Here is a 17,713-nt window from a genome sequence, read left to right as displayed (position 1 = left end):
GCGAGCAGTAGAATTAGTAATTGTTGTTATTCCCATTCTACAGGTGGCCAGACTACGGTTCAGAGATGTTATGTATAACCACCCATGGTTTGCTTGAAAGAAGAGGGGCTCTTGACTGTACAGCAGGGAGACGTCCAATGACAGATTTGTGCTGGGACACTGGAAACTAATGTGGTTTTATACACCCGAACTTGGCTGTGCTCAAGCACATGTCTGATGATTGGCTGGCTGTTGCCTGGGGAGCCTCGGTTCTCCTGGGGCTCCATCATCACGTAGGCTAGCTGAAGCTCGTGCATCTGGTGGCTGCAAGGTTTCAAGAGCATGAGAGTAGAAGCTGCTCAGCTACTTGAGCCCCGGGCTTGGACCTTGCATAATGCCACTTCCCCTATCTGTTGGTCAAGTCACAGGCTAGCCCAGAGTGGGAAAATAGGTACTCCCAATAGACCATTTTGTCAACAGACAGAATCTCTTGATGGAAGGAACAAAGGATTGTGGTGATTTTTTGCAACCTAGCACAGCTTATCAATAATAAAGTGAGATCCCTTACTAGCAAGACTTATTACTGAACATATGTACATAGGAAGCAAAATAGATACTGAAGGACTGTCTTTTTTCCCCCAATTCTTATTTTGCCAGAATTTTGTTCGCTGGATGAATGGCAGCTGCATAGAATGCCCCCCTCAGAAGGGAGAGGAAGAAGAACTTGTTACAATCAACTTTTACAATGATATTTCTCAGAACCCTCAGATAATTGAGCAGGCCGTTATGATCCCCCAGAACATCCACAGGATTCTGATCAATCTTATGAAGTACCTGCAGAAATGGAAGCGGTACCGACCGCTCTGGAAACTGGACAAAGCCATCGTGATGGAGAAGTTTGCTGCCAAGAAGCCCCCTTGTGTTGCCTATGATGAGAAGTTGCAGTTCTATTCCAGAATCGCCTCTGAAGTGATGCATCACCCCTTGATCAAGGATGAGCACTGCATCCGCCTTCAGCTTGGACCCCTGGCGAACACCGTACAGGAAAATGCCAAGTCCTGGGTGGTTTCACTTGGGAAGCTCCTTAATGAGTCAGCCAGAGAGGAGCTCCATAATCTGCACGAAGAGATAGAGGTAGTAGGGCCCCGGGTTTCATGATCTTCTGGGCTTCATTCAGCGCTATATTTTTTTCCTCTATGCTTATTCAGTGTCACTTTGAACTCTCTTTTATAGTTCCTGACCAAAAACCTGAAGAAGAGCCCCAGTACCCTTGAAGATCTCAAGTTTGTCCTTGGAACAATCGCAGAAATTAAAAGTAAATCTTTAGTGATGGAACTAAGATACCGGGATGTCCAGGAGAGGTACCGCACCATGGCGATGTACAGTCTCTCTGTAAGTGAACTCTTTCCTTTTCTCCCTTCCTTCCTTCCTTCCTTCCTTCCTTCCTTCCTTCCTTCCTTCCTTCCTTCCTTCCTTCCTTCCTTCCTTCCTTCCTTCCTTCCTTCTTTCCTTCCTCCCTCCCTCCCTCCCTCCCTCTCTTCCTTCCTTCCTTTGTGTGTTTTTGTTTTTATTTATTTATTTATTTATTTTAAAATTTTTTTGGCTGCACTGTGCGGCACGTGGGATCTTAGTTCCCTGACCAGGGATTGAACCTGTGCTCCCTGCAGTGGAAGCGTGTAGTCCCAACCACTGGACTGCCAGGGAAGTTCCTATTTTATTTATTTATTTTTTTTGCGGTACGCGGGCCTCTCACTGTTGTGGCCTCACAGGCTCCGGACGCGCAGGCTCAGCGGCCATGGCTCACGGGCCCAGCCGCTCTGCGGCATGTGGGATCTTCCCGGACCGGGGCACGAACCCGTGTCCCCTGCATCGGCAGGCGGACTCTCAACCACTGCGCCACCAGGGAAGCCCTATTTTATTTTTTAAAAATACAACATGATTATATTTCAATACACAACCAAAATGCAAAACACCATATTAAATTGATGGCAGTAAAATATGGTATTTCATTTGTATTGCATGACAAATGGTTAACATCCTTAGTCATAAATGAGTTCTTACAAACCAGTAACAAAGACACTGATATACCAAGGGAAATGAAAAAAAAAAAATGGAAGAAAATGAAATAACACAAGTGACTAGTAAGGATTAAGCATCTATGAAGATGACTGAGCTGAACAATAACAGAAGAAAAGCCATTTCTTTGTAATATCATATTACCAAAGATTAAAAATCTAACATTTCTACAGTTTCAGGAAACAGACCCACATAAACACTGGGGGACAAGATTGATGAGGTCCCATCTATATATTAATAGTAGGGGAAATCTAGTTTGAACTCAAACTATAAATTTTGGATAGCCTTAGTCCTAGCAGTTCCAATTCACTGGAATTATTTCAATAAATTAGTTGGATAAATTTACAGTTTATATATAAACCATGTTTACTACATAGAAAATTTGTAGTATATAGACCCACCAAAAATGACTTGCATATTAATTTTTTTCTCAATACACCCAAAAGGATATGCACCAAATTTCTTTAATAGTTGTTTTTATTTTATTTTAAGCGAACTCTTTTCTGAAGCTTTTTATGGTTGGGTTGAATTCTAAAGCCCTTTTCAGAAAGACTTCTCAAATATACAATAAAGTCAATTGTTTATGACTTTAAGTAATAAAATTTAAATGTAAAGCATGGTTATTTAGAATAATGACAACTTAGAGATTATTTCTCGATCTTGCATGGATCAAATAGTGTTTTTTGTCGACTGGTCTGTAACTGCACACTATTTTGGTTTTTCCCTCTTTCTTTCTTTTTTTTTTTTTTTTGCGGTACGCGGGCCTCTCACTGTTGTGGCTTCTCCCGTTGTGGAGCACAGGCTCTGGAAGTGCAGGCTCAGCGGCCATGGCTCACGGGCCTAGCAGCTCTGTGGCATGTGGGATCTTCCCGGACTGGGGCACGAACCCGTGTCCCCTGCATCGGCAGGCGGACTCTCAACCACTGCGCCGCCAGGGAAGCACCTCTTTTTTTTTATGTTAATTTTCTTTTATAAATAAATGGCTGTTGCAAAAATGATAAGGGGGAAGAAGAGAGATAAGACGATAAAAGAAACTGGTAGAAGATAATAATTCAATTGTCTTTATTTAGGGTTGTTAAATGTGTGTTTCAAAGACCTTTAGAAAGTCTGTGGATGAGTTTGAGGGTATCTGGGATCTCCTTGAAATTGTATGCAAAATTTTGCATGCTCTGCATCACATAATACCTAGAAAAGAATCCACTGGAAAAACAAAGTAGAAGGGAGAAACAAAGAGCTGTTATAAGCCTGAATTTGCATAAAATTTGTATTTCAGAATTTACACTGCTTGAGTGCTTTAATCACCTTCACTGAGCATTAGCCTTGGCTGAAAGCTAGAGATCCTCTCATCAGAAAATGCACAGTAGTGGCGATCATTTTGTAGTGTATAGAAATAACGAATCCCTATGTTGTGCACCTGGAATTAACATAGTATTGTCAATTATACTTCAATAAAAAAATAATAAAAATGAAAAAAGAGAAACTTTTCCTTAAAAAACTATGTTTACCCTGAGATACAGTTTATATAACAAGGGCAGGTTATTTACCCTGTAATTACATGTTTTCAGAATAATAAATTAGTTCTCTAGCATCCTCCAAAGGTAAAAAGAAAAATGCACAGTATGCAAAATTTATATTTTTATAATTAAAATAAAGTCAAAATTTTCAGTTCTGTCTTTTGTTTTCTTTATCAAGTAACATTATTTAGAATTCTATGTCTTAGAACTCCATTACTGTCTGCTTATACTGTCTGTGTATCTCTTGGTTTCCTTCAAGTCATTTGTATCCTTATTGTCCTGTTATTTCTGATTGAGTTCTGGACATCATATATGACAAATTGTAGGGAGAATTGGAGGCTCCAGATGATGTTATGTTTCATCATGGGAGATTTAGTTTTGCTTATGACAACACAGCTGGGTGTGTTAACAGGTCAAGATAACCTTATTTTAATCAGAGATGAGGTTGATTTGAAGCTCGGTTTTACTTTATGAAGGTTTTTTCTCTCTAGGTTATTTCTCTCTCTTTCTGCCTATGTCATCTATCTCTTTTAAAAAATTATTTTCTCCTGATTTTATTTTTATTATAAATATCTAATTTGTATAATTCAACCAGCATTTGTTCAAATGACCTAGCCTGCCATTACGCAGAAGCAGAAGTCCTGGAAAGCAGAAGCTTTGACCGGAAATTTCATTTCCAAACTGCTGATCATTTATTGTTTGTTCAATTTTTTTTTTTTTTTTAGCCTTCCGATGCAGAGAAAGAACTGGTTGACAAGACTGAGAGCATGTGGTCAAATCTGTTTAATGATGCATTGAATGTGGAGCATACTCTGGGAGGTATAAAGAGAACATTCACAGAGGTACCTTGAAACGCTTTACTTTCCGAGTAAAGATGTTGAAAAATATCCAGTGGGCTAAACTAACGCAACCCTGCTTTTCTCAGATCACTCGAGGTGAAATATTAAACTACAGACAGCAGATAGAGGGCTTTGCAAGGCGTTTTTATCATGAAGGCCCTAGCTCTGTTGGTGAAGATCTTGATAGAGGTAAGGGTATTCACGTTGGTCTTACTGAGGCATTTGAATGTGTTTTGCTTAAGAATTTTATGGGAAGATGGGATGGAGCAGTGGTGTGTAACCTTGCCCGTACACTGGGTTCCTCTGGGGATCTCTAAAAACCACTTCTGCCTGGGCACCAGGTCCACAGAGTTGATTCCACTGGTCTGGGGAGTGGTCTGGACTTCAAGGTTTTTAAAGCTCCCGTGGGGATTCTAATCTGCAGACCAAGCTGAGACCACTTAGAGCGAGAACGCTCAGGAGACAGGACTTTCTAACTGGAGGAGCTTGCACAAGTAACTGGCCCTCTGGTTTTAGTTAGAATGATGGCAAGATAAAGTCTGGTCATTCTAAGTTTGTCTTCCTGGTTGGCTTCTATGGATGAGATGATAGTTTTGCATATTGTTCATGATTTCTTATTCAATTTTGTATACCTTAAAATTGTATGTATTCAAAACGAACTTATTTATAAAACAGAAACAGACTCACAGACTTCAAAAACAAACTTATGGTTACCAAAGGAGAAAGTTGGAGAGGGGAGGGATAAATTAGAAACTTGGGATTATACACACCACTATATATAAAATAGATAATCAAGGACCTACTGAGCACAGGGAACTCTACTCAATGCTCTGTAATAACCTATATGGGAAAAGAATCTGAAAAAGAATAGATACATGTATAACTGAATCACTTTGCTGTGCACTGAAATGAACACATTGTAAATCAACTGTACTCCAGTATGAAATAAAAATTAAATTAAAAAATTTGTATGCATTCATTTATCTGCTTATTTACTAGGAGTAGGCCTTTTAGCCACTTTTGAAAAAGAGCTGATGAGACACGAAAAGAACCGTCAGGAGCTGGCGAATGCTGAGAAGCTTTTTGATCTTCCAATTACGATGTACCCGGAGCTGCTAAAAGTGCAGAAGGAAATGAGCGGGCTGAAGGCCATTTACGAGCTCTATGAAGCACTAAAGGTAAGCGTCCACCCACAGACTGGGCCTCGCTGGAGGGAATGCAACTCAGCGGACTTTGAGGCCGCAATCGTACAGAGCCTGGGGCAGATTTCATAGAAACTCTCACTTTGGCTCTCGGGAGGAGGTCGTGGGGAGTGACTGCTAATGAATACGGGGTTTCCATTTGGGGTGTGGAGAGAGCTCTGGAACCCGATGGAGGTGAGGCTGCCCAACATTGTGAATGTCCTGGTTGCCACTGTACATGTTCCTGGCAGAAAGCAGGTCAGTGGTTGACTAGGGGTGGGGTGGAAGGAGAAGGGTGGGAGGGGGTGATTACAGAGATGCAGGAGGAGACCACCCAGGGTGATGGTGATGGATACGTTCCTTATCTCGACGGAGGTGATGGTCTCACGGTGTGCGCACATGTCAAAACTTACCCAGCTGTACACTTGACATATGTGTGGCTTATTGTACACCCGTGAACCCTCCATAAAGCTTAGGAAAACCAGAGAGAAAGAGAAGAGAGGCCTGAGAAACGCCAAGTGTAGATGACTCCTCCAGTGAGTCTTGTTACGGAGGGAAGCAGGGAGATGAGGAGTGATGGGTGGAGGGGACGTGGGGTCGGGATACATTTCTTTTAAGGTGGGAGAAATTACAACGTGAGTTTGTGTACTGATAGGAGTGATCCAGTAAGGAGGGGACGCAGGTAATAGGAGGGAGAAGGGAGTCTTCATGTCTGGTGTCCTTGAGTAGGTGGGAAAGGGATGGGATCAAGAGGTGGCCTCAAATAAGAGGCAGACTCATCGACCGTCATATGGGGAGGACAGAGCCTACGCACAGAGATGCTTCTAGCGGGAGATGTTGGACGTTCTGTTCTGATCGCGTCCGCTTCCCCAGGGTTGTACACAGCAAGGTCATCAGCAGAGGGGACCGTGGGTGGGGATGCTGGCTGGTTGAGGATGGTGGAGTGGGGGTGAAATGACCCTCTAGAAGAATGGGGAGCAAGAGGCCAAGGAGATGCGGGGTGACGGATGGTGCCCACACGGTCCTGGATTTCGACTGAGGCTGTGGGCAAGGTTGAGTTTTGAGCAATCGTGGTTGGCCGCCCGGGTGTAGGTGTTGGGTCCTGATAAACGTGGGGTTGTGGGCCTAACCATAGTTGTGGTTTTGACAAATGCGCCCAGTGGAGAGAGTGTCAGGCAAAGGCATGGAGGGTGGATGAAGGAAAGGCATTATGATAGTGACTGACTGGTTGTATATTTAGGGGTAGAAACTCCAAGAGGTACTTAATTTCATGATGATTTCTTTCTAATTTGTTTCTCATTAAATTTTTGCAAAAAGGAGGTAATGAATCATGGGAGTCATCTCAAAATAATCCAAAAAACAGTTGGAGCTTTTAATATCTTTCTAGAAGGCAAGAAAAGAAGAGAAACGAAAAAATGTAAATACGTCATATGTAGTGCCATCTACACTTTAAAGAATTATCATACACGAGACTTGCCTGGTGGTCCAGTGGTAAAGAATCCGCCTTCCAATGCAGGGGACATGGGTCGTATCCCTGGTTGGGGAACTAGGTTCCCACATGCCGCAGGGCAGCTAAGCCCATGCGTCACAACTACTGAGCTCACGCAGCTCAACTAGAGAGCCCGCGTGCCACAACTAGAGAGAGAAAAAACCCCGAGCACACAACTAGAGAGAAGCCTGCGCCCCGCAACGAAGAGCCCAAGCGCCTGTGCATCACAATGAAAGGTCCCACATGCCTCAATAAAGATATCCCGCGCGCCGCAACTAAGACTCGACACAGCCAAAAAAAAAAAAAAAAATCATACACGTATTTCATCAATTAACATAATTTCCTGTCAAATATATTTCATGACTCAAGCAACTCTGTCAAGCCTGGATGTCACAGGTTGCGAATGCCAGCTCTACAAGATGGTAAATTTTACACGAGATGGTACTGTTTACATTAAATCTCAGGGAGCTGGAATACAAAGTCTTTTCTTTATGATAACCAAGCAGGATTATCTAAATTGTAGGTATTTCGTAACCTTAGCTTCTTTTATCAGTAAAGGACAGCGCCTGAATGAAGTACATATTTAAGACCCAAGTGACTTCCTGATTTAAAAATACCTGTTTCTGACATCCTGCTTCTTCCTTTTCCCTGAAGGAAAGGAAGACATGTTTCTCTATCGTAAACATCCTCGGATACAGCATTATTTTTGTGAGGGCTTCAAAAAGTTGGAATGTTCTGTTTACGTTTTAGAGCCTTGGAATCGATCTTTCTTTTGCGGATTTGAGGTTGTTTTGGGGAGCTGGGTGATGATATTTGGAGAGAAGTGAGAATAACCAAGGGTTAAGAATGCGCTCTCCCGGTAGAGCCACCTTCGAGTTTCCAAAGGGGTCTTGTTGATGGGAGTATTTCTTGCCCGTTTCCAGGTTGCAAAGGAAGAATGGTCTCAGACACTCTGGGTCAACCTCAATGTTCAGTTTCTCCAGGAAGGAATTGAAGGTTTTCTCAAGTCCCTCAGAAAGCTGCCCCGGCAGGTCCGAAGTCTATCAGTGGCCTACCACCTGGAAGCAAAAATGAAGGCGTTCAAAGACTCGATTCCTTTGCTGCTCGACTTGAAGCACGAGGCTTTAAGAGACAGGTTTGTGGGAGGAGCTTGTACTTTAAAATATGTCTTTGCTTAGCTCTGATGCTGAAGGACGAGATTCCAACAGCAACGCAGGGCTAGAAATACGCAAGTCATATTTCTATAATATCGCTTCTATGTAAAGTTTCCATTAAATTATCAACCACAAGGATTCTCCTATATCAACTCCTGCACTAGACCTGGGACTAGAGAGAGAAAAAGCGGTAGATTCTCCTTTCTGACCATCTCTGTGCACAGCAAAAATCAGTGATTCTACGGTTACTGCTTGTATGCTGGGTTCCTGGCATTCTGCCGGTCCAGCGCCATGTTTAGCTGCCCTATTGCATTCATCCCATATACATGGGACCATAAAAGTGGGCAAATGTGACCCTTCAAAGGAGGCCAGATTGGGTCAAGAGCAGCGCTGCTTGGTGCTGTGTCTGTCCTGTTCCCCCTTCTTAACTTTATCACTCTGCGTTTTTTTTCACAGTGCTCGAAACAGTGTGCGGTTATTTAATTTATAGATTTGTTTTATCGGTCCCTGACTGTCTCCCCAAGTTGCGGTTATTTAATTTATAGATTTGTTTTATCGGTCCCTGACTGTCTCCCCAAGTCGCTGGCAGTGTTCCCCAGGGCAGGGGCCTTGCCTCTGAGTCACTCTGAACCCCCAGCAGACAGCCCACTGCCTGCACAGCGTTAGTGCTTGCTGAATGTTTATCCAATACACGAGTGCTCATAATTTGCACCAGGGTCTCAGACGGGCTGAGTGATCCAGGAGAGGTCGGGATCACCCGTCTAGAGACCGTGCAGAGGCAGTTACCAACAAACGAAAAGTTGTGTATCTTCTTAGGTGGTAGTGAAGACTAGCCATCTAAGAAAATATCTTCTAGATGTTGTTTCCTGGGTTTAATTCCGGCAGCCAGTGGGATCTTGGAAAACTTTGGACAGATAATTCCAGTGATGTCCTCTTATTTCCAAATTCCATTACAAGAAGTGTTTATAATGGGATTTTATCCTGGGGTTAAAGAGGGAATAATTGAATCCATCACTAAAGTGAGTAGGCAAAGGTTTTAATGTGGATGCACCTTTAGGCATTGGAAAGAGCTGATGCAGAAAACAGGCGTGATGTTTGAAATGACTGAAACATTCACCTTGGAAAACATGTTTGCTATGGAGCTTCACACACACACGGATGTTCTCAATGAGATTGTGACGTCGGCCGTCAAGGAGATAGCCATTGAGAAGGTAGGACTATTTTAGTTGTAAAACGGTACAGAAAAAAAAGAGAATTTTTTTTTTTAATTCAGAGAGAAGACCCGTTTGCCCTGATACCTGTTATGTTTGAGCAAGAAAGAATGATCTGTTCTAGAAATAGAATTTCTGCCCCAGTTAAATGTTGTAGTTCTTAATTATAGTTTCACTCTTGACTTATTTATTAAAGAAATAATGGGTGGGGGCTTCCCTGGTAGCGCAGTGGTTGAGAATCTGCCTGCCGAAGCAGGGGACACGGGTTCAAGCCCTGGTCTGGGAAGATCCTACATGCCGCGGAGCAACTAGGCCCGTGAGCCACAACTACTGAGCCTGTGCATCTGGAGCCTGTGCTCCGCAACCAGAGAGGCCACGATAGTGAGAGGCCCGTGCACCGCGATGAAGAGTGGCCCCCGCTTGCCGCAACTAGAGAAAGCCCTCGCACAGAAACGAAGACCCAACACAGCCAAAAATAAATAAATAATTTTTTTTTTTTTTTTTTGCGGTACGTGGGCCTCTCACTGTTGTGGCCTCTCCCGCTGCGGAGCACAGGCTCCGGACACGCAGGCTCAGCGGCCATGGCTCACGGGCCCAGCCGCTCTGCGGCATGTGGGATCTTCCCGGACCGGGGCATGAACCCACGTCCCCTGCATCAGCAGGCAGTACTCTCAACCACTGCGCCACCAGGGAAGCCCAATAAATATTTTTTTTTTAAAAAAAGAAATAATGGGTGTTCCAGGTAGAAAACTGAGAAATCATTCATAATTCTACCACCTGAAGATAAATTGTCTTTATTATTTTTATTTTTTTATTATTATTTAAAAAAATATTTAATTTTTTGGCTGTGTGGGCTCTTAGTTGCAGCATGCGGGATCTTTAGTTGTGGCATGTGGACTCTTAGTTGCAGCATGCATGCAGGATCTAGTTCCCTGACCAGGGATTGAACCCGTGTCCCCTGCATTGGCAGGCAGATTCTTAACCACTGCTGCCACCATGGAAGTCCCTCCTTTAACACTTTAAAATGCATATACAGGGAATTCTGTGGTGGTGCAGTGGTTAGGGCTCTGCGCTTCCACTGCAGGGGGCCCAGGTTTGATCCCTGGTTGGGGAACTAAGATCCCGCATGCCACAGAGTGGCACAACCAAACAAAAAAATGCATACACACATGTATACACATATGTACACATGTACACATATATCCATGGATACACATACACACGGATGTATAAAATATACACGCACATCCACATACATGAGTAGTATGCCCATGTACATACATGCCCACACATATATACACATAACATGCACCTATATACATGTACATAAACACACACGTATCACATACATATATGCACACGTATGCACAGACACAATATACACATACATATACCCATAATATACATACATACATATGCACACATATACACCACCTATATACACACATACTTTTATATACACATATGCATAAATATTGACAGGGTGTTTTTGAAAATGTCATAAAAATAGGCATATTAATTTGTAATTTGATTTTTTTTTTTTTTTTTTGTGGTACGCGGGCCTCTCACTGTTGTGGCCTCTCCTGTTGCAGAGCACAGGCTCCGGACACACAGGCTCCGGACTCACAGGCTCAGTGGCCGTGGCTCACGGGCCTAGCCGCTCCGCGGCATGTGGGATCCTCCCGGGCCAGGGCACGAATCCGTGTCCCCTGCATTGGCAGGCGGACTCTCAACCACCGCGCCCCCGGGGAAACCCTGTAATTTGATTTTCTTGCTTAACAGTAGAGTAAACAGAGGGGCAGGATCTCATGAGGATGTAGAGTGGAGGCAGATTACAGAATTTAGACCCTGGTTCTGACACTCAGTAGCCGAGTGAACGTGGCAAGCTGACCCCTCTCTGAGCCCCAGTTCCCGCCTCTGTAAAGTGTGGGTAATAATAATCCCTCCCTCACTGAGGTGCTTTGAGGACTAAGGAGATCGTGAATGGCACGTGCTTACCAGAGCAAGTGCTTGGTAAATGATGACTAGGATTACCAGAATCTCTGCTTATTTGGAACACTGACTGGAAGTCTGGGTTTGAGTTGATCCATGGCAAACTCAGGAAGTTGCTGTTGGGTTGGGGTTCTGTTTTTTCAATCCTTGTGCCTGAATCATTCTTTTCATATTCCTGGCCAGGCTGTGAAGGAAATCCTGGACACATGGGAAAATATGAAATTTACCGTCGTCAAGTATTACAAAGGCACCCAGGAGCGAGGCTACATCTTGGGGTCTGTTGATGATATTATCCAGTGCCTGGATGACAACACTTTCAACCTGCAAAGCATCTCAGGAAGCAGATTTGTGGGGCCTTTTCTGCAGACTGTTCACAAATGGGAGAAAATGCTTTCTCTAATAGGGGAAGTCATTGAGGTGAGAAAAAAGATGCACGAAAGATGGAAAGGTGCAGATTCATAGCAGGAAGGAAACTTTGTATGAGAATATTTTGTGCACAGAAACTAATGATCCTCTTTCATACTTTTTCTGTCTTTGATTTATTTTGGGGGGAGGGATGATTAGAAGCATCAATCTGAGTTTTAATTTCAATGAATACATTTTTAATTTCCACAACTCCTAATCAGTGCTTTTTCATATGTCCTTATTCTTGTTTAATTCTGTCCTGTTCTTGTTGCAAGAATGCTTTCACCTCTTGTATCACATTGAAGAATTTAAACATATTTAAAGCTCTTTTCTGATTTCCTTCTACTTTTTATTTTCTTAGGACAGAGTCCCCCCCACCACTTTTTTTTTTTTTTTTGGTGACTCTCTTTCATGGTAGGGGTTTTTTCTCTGTGTGACTTTGATTTTTCTTATATTAGGGGGTGTAGGGCTTTCTTGCTTTGTGTCCAGACCTCTGTGAGCAACCCAGGCTCATTTCACCAGTTTTGTGTGGCTGCCTTGTTTTCTTCCTCAGACCTAGGCAAGTGCCTTATACTTGCCACACCCTGAGCTTGGGGTGGGATGGAGCCAGGCCTGCTTCCCTGGCTAGGAGTGTGGTCATGCATGGGCTTCCGTCACTTGCTTTTTTAAATTTGTTTTTTGTCTATTACTGAAACTTTTTTTAAACTTTTAATTTAATTTTTTAAATTGAAGTGTAGTTGATTTACAATGCTGTGTGGATTTTCTATTACTTTTTATTAGTGGCATCTGTTAGCCTGGATATAGTACTGCTTTTTTTCTTTGTTAGGACAAAATTTTTTTAATTGACATGAAATTTATGGAACATACAATTACCCGTTTTACAGTCCACAATTCGGTGGCATTTAGTCGATTCACAATGTTGTGCGACCACCACCTCTATCTAGTTCCAGAACATTTTCATCATCTCTAAAGAAATTCCCATGCCCATTAAACAGCAATTACTCCCTACTTCCCCTCCCTCCAGCCTCTGACAACCATCAGTCTATTTTCTGTCTCTGTGAATTTACCTATTGTGGGTACTTCACGTAAATGCAATCATATAGTATGTGGCCTTTGTGTCTGGCTTCTTTCACTTAGAATCATATTTTCAAAGTTCATCTATGTTGTAGAATGTGTCAGTGCTTCATTCTTCTTTGTGGCTGAATCGTATTCCATTTTGTGGATGGACCACATTTTGTGTATCCCGTTCACCTGTTGATGGACATTTGGGTTGTTTCCACCTTTTGGTTCATGAAATAGTGCTTCTCTAAGTGTTGGTGTACAACTACTTTTTGAGTCCCTGTTTTCAGTTCTTCTGGGTCTATGCCTAGGAGTGGAATTGTGGGTCATGTAGTATTTGGATCAGTTTTTGCTTGGGCTTCTGCACGGTTTGTCCTTTGGGTCACGGGGCTCCAATCCCTGCTCACAACTAGAAGCTTCCTCCCTGTCCCAGGCTGGGGTGGAGAGTTTTCTTTTGCTTTTGAGTGTAGCTGTGTATTTTAGAATATTTAGCTATGCTTCCTCTATCATTCCTATATATTTGGAAAGGAGTGTATGCACTCACTCTGCCCTCTTGCCTGGAAAGTCTTATGACCTGAGTTGGTTTAAATCTCTCCCGTGTTAAGGTGGGATTTTGCCATACACACCTCGAGGTACCTGGGAACCTGTGTTGATGATAACATTGTGCATTTACAGGTTTGGATGTTGGTTCAGAGAAAATGGATGTATCTGGAAAGCATCTTTATTAGTGGAGATATCAGATCACAACTTCCAGATGAAGCAAAGAAGTTTGACAACATCGATAAAGTATTTAAAAGGGCAAGTGACTGGCTTCTGTTTTAGTCTTGAAAGAAGAACAGTGATTTGAGATACTTTTACTTACATATTTGCATGTAGTATTTTGTCTATTAGTAGCTTCTCAATTTTTTCTGTCATTATATATGAACTTAATCTCTTCAGTAAAAATTTCTGTTTGATCTTAAGCCACTGGCCTATGGCACCACAAGGTTTTCATATTTATTTTTTATTATAAAAGTAGTACTTGTGGGAATTCCCTGGTGGTCCAGTAGCTAGGGCTCCGCGCTTCCACTTCAGGGAGTGTGGTTTCGATCCCTGGTCTGGGAACTAAGATCCCACATGACGCATGGCAAAAAAAAAAAAAGGAAAAAATAGTACTTCTGTAAAAAGCTTGGGAAAATGTAGAAAAGCAGGGGAAAATGTATCTTCCATAGTTCTATCGCCTTTAATATATATTTCTTTTATCTTTTTTCTATGTATATGGGTTAAAAACACGCTAATAAAGATATTTTATATAATCCTATCTTATCATTTTCTCTTAATATTATAAGAAACATAGTTTATATTATGAAACTATCTGAGAAAATGTTTTAATGCCTTTATATGTTCTGGTGAGTGGCTTGACATTAATTTAGTTGATTATTGTCTAGTAACTGGACATCTTGTTTGAAGCGAAATTCTTTGCTTTCATAAATAATTTGCAGTTTGTGTCTAAAGATTTTTCCATATTTAGGGTATCTTACGATAGATTGTTTACAAGTAAATTACCCATGAGAGACTATGCTCATTTTAAAGTCCTTCCAGAAAGGGTGGTACCAGTGGTCACTGCTGCTAGTAATTAGTGGGGTGAGGATTTTCACCCAGCCCACCTGACCTCAAAGCCCAGGTACTTTGCTACTCAGCGATGCTGTTGTATTCTCCATTTACGGGCAGCCAGCTCCCGTTTTGGATCTCTTTTGTCCATTAGAGTTTATGATTTTTTTTCTTATCCATCTGCATAAGCTTTTTTTGAAACTTAAAAAAGTTATGCAACAGATACCTATTCATTATATAGAAGGACTTAGACATTATAAAAAAGCAAAAAGAAAGAAAGAAAAAGAAAGGAAAAAATAGCTACAATCGCACGCCCAAGATAAACATTTCAATAGTTCAACATGTATCTTTCCAGAATTTGTTAATTCCTATGTAAACATATCAATAAATATGTAATTATTCTATGAAATAGGATTCTTATCAGTATGATCTTTTTAAAATTTAACATCCTCATCATATATGTCAATAAATAAACATCTAAATTGTCACAGCAAATTTTGACCTAATTCCCTCTCGTTGGACATGTAGACTATTTCCTTTTCTTTCTTTTCCTTTCTTATCATTATGTTTTTGCCATTATATAGAGTGGGGAATATTCAGGTGCATACAAATTGCTCCGAGTGAAACTGCTGGCTTTATTCACCCAGCAAATGCTGATGGAGGGTCAGCTGTGTGCAGACACTGTTGTAGGCACTTGGGGAAACACTGAACAAAAGACAGAAAGATCTCTTCTCAGGGCAGCTGACCTTCTAGCGGGAAGATGGAAAAAAAATAAACATCGGAAATAAGTAAGTTATGTATATATAGTATGTTAGAAAGTATTTACTTATTTATTTTGAAATTTTTAAATAGATATTTATTTATTTAGCTGCTCCGGGTCTTAGTTGTGGCACGCGGGATGTTTGTTGCCACATGTGGGATTTTAGTTGCGGCACGTGGGATCTAGTTCCCTGACTAGGGATTGAACCCCGGGCCCCCTGCATCAGGAGAGTGGAGTTTTAGCCAGTGGACCACCAGGGAAGTCCCTGAAGGTGCTTATTTAAACACTTAACAGTTTTTGCCAATTTGGCCTCCCTGAAGGCGGGGTTCTGGTTTGTCGGGTTTGCTCTGTTGTGCCTGGACCCTGGCAGATGCCCACCCGGGACAGGGGCCGGGCTCCTGCTTCCCTGGCTTGACAGCTGTCCTCTTGACCTTGTCCAGATCATGGGCGAGACCTTGAAAGACCCCGTGATCAAGAGATGCTGTGAGGCCCCGAACCGCCTCAAAGACCTGCAGAACATCAGCGAGGGCCTGGAGAGGTGCCAGAAGAGCCTGAACGACTACTTGGATTCCAAGAGGAACGCCTTCCCCAGGTTCTTCTTCATTTCTGATGACGAGTTGCTCAGCATCCTGGGCAGCAGTGACCCCCTCTGCGTCCAGGAGCACATGATCAAGGTCGGCCCCCCGGGGCTCCCAGGGGAGGGGTGGCGTAAGCTCTGTAACTGCAGCTTGTTGTATTCAAGTCTTCTACACAGTTCGGTTCAACCCAGGGGTTTAAGACTGTGAACCGCTGCTGGGGTTTTTATTTGAAGCATAAATCTGATGAAATCCACTGTCGTCTGAAGCCACACCAGCACTCAGCTGCTATCTGTCGCTCTTTTTCCACAGTCCCCCAAACAACATTTTTTAGAGAAACTAAAACAATACAGAAACACACAAAGACTAATATAGTAAGCAGAGAGACAATACAGGATAGTGGTATAGCACTTCCAGCCAGGTTGTCTGAGTTCGAATCCTGACTCTACATGGATTTGCTGTGTGACCTTTGGCAAGTTCCTTAACCTCTCTGGGCATCAGTTTTCTTATCTGTAAATGCAGATAACTCCAATTATAAAAATTTATAAAGATTAAATGGTTAATATTTGTAAAGTACTTAGAACAGTGCCTGACTTACAGTGTTGGCTAAAGAACCTTATCTGCCACCCAGAATTGACACTCTTATTACCAGTTAGTCATATTTGCTTTGTCTCTTTTTTTGAAAAATAAATTTGTAGAGATAAAGTTGACATACTCTTCATTCCATCCCCGTTCACAGTTCTTCCTCCACTTTCAAGAGGCAGCCACTATCATGGCTATGATGTGATTCCTTCCAGCCCATGTTTTCATACTTTTACATAAACTTATGTGTATCTGTGAGCGATATTGAATGGCAGGAAACACAACAGACAAAACTATCTCTTATGATAGAGAATCAGAGCTGGGCCAGGAGTAATCTTTGGTCAACTAATCAAAGCTCTATATTTAGTATCAGCCCAGAGCAAGGTTTCTCAGCCTTGGCACTATTGGCATCTTGGGCCAAATAATTTTTTTCTCTCTCTGTGTGTATATGTGTGTGTCGGGGGTGGGAGTGGGGGGCTGTCCCGTGCATTGTAGGATGTTCAGCAGCATCCCTGACCTCTACCCAAAAGATGCCAGGAGCATCCCTCTCCAGCTGTGACGACCAAAAATGTCTCCAGAGGGCGCCCAGTGTCCCCTGGGGGCAAAATCATCCGTGGTGGAGAACCAGTGTTTTCGAGCAATTCCTTTATTCCAAATAAATAAAGCACTAAGGATCAAGTACTTAATGCAACACTTTTCCTTCGGTGAATGCTGATTTCAGCTGGTCCGTATATCCAAATACCTCTCTATATCAGCATATACCCTAGAATCTCAAGTGTGTGTGTTGGGGGGGAGTCTGTCTTCTCTCTCTTTCTTTTTGTTTAATCTACCACCGACCTTTGCATAGTTCAGGATAAGCGAAAGTACCCAATGAACGTTAGTCATTGAATGAATGGACATCTATTTAGCATGTGGTCTCTGATGCTATTGCTGGCATCCTGGCAGCGCTGATGTGTGATGAGGCACTGCAGGCTGTTCTTTGATTCCAGAACCCAGGGAAGGTATTACAGGGTGGCTTCTCTCACTGTATTGCAGATGTACGACAACATAGCACTGCTGAGGTTTAATGACGGGGACAGTGGAGAAAAACTGGTGTCTGCCATGACTTCAGCAGAAGGAGAGGTCATGGAGTTCCGGAAGGTCATCCGGGCCGAGGGGCGCGTGGAGGACTGGATGACAGCGATTTTGAATGAGATGCGAAGAACTAACAGGCTAGTTACCAAAGAGGCTATCTTTAGATACCGTGAAGACAGAGCCAGGTAAGACTGTGAATGTGATTGTGTGTTACTTTATCGTATGTGTGGTCA

General features: G+C 42.6%; 1 protein-coding gene across 1 annotated transcript in view; it reads left to right on the top strand.

Annotated features, from left to right (window-relative positions):
- DNAH10 (dynein axonemal heavy chain 10) overlaps positions 1-17,713 on the top strand; it is a 147,016-nt gene that overhangs the window by 48,950 nt on the left and 80,353 nt on the right. The window contains exons 19-29 of the mRNA XM_082667915.1: positions 637-1,113; positions 1,213-1,371; positions 4,295-4,411; positions 4,495-4,603; positions 5,414-5,586; positions 8,002-8,213; positions 9,290-9,443; positions 11,619-11,852; positions 13,575-13,697; positions 15,690-15,923; positions 17,442-17,665. Of these exons, the coding sequence (XP_082524041.1) occupies positions 637-1,113; positions 1,213-1,371; positions 4,295-4,411; positions 4,495-4,603; positions 5,414-5,586; positions 8,002-8,213; positions 9,290-9,443; positions 11,619-11,852; positions 13,575-13,697; positions 15,690-15,923; positions 17,442-17,665 (2,216 nt within the window). The remainder of the gene's footprint in view (positions 1-636; positions 1,114-1,212; positions 1,372-4,294; positions 4,412-4,494; positions 4,604-5,413; positions 5,587-8,001; positions 8,214-9,289; positions 9,444-11,618; positions 11,853-13,574; positions 13,698-15,689; positions 15,924-17,441; positions 17,666-17,713) is intronic.

This window comes from Grampus griseus, assembly GCF_964374135.1.
Source record: "Grampus griseus genome assembly, chromosome: 12".
Classification (NCBI taxonomy): Eukaryota; Metazoa; Chordata; class Mammalia; order Artiodactyla; family Delphinidae; genus Grampus; species Grampus griseus.
Note: the sequence above shows the minus strand (reverse complement) of the source record. Positions and strands in the feature narration are given on the sequence as shown.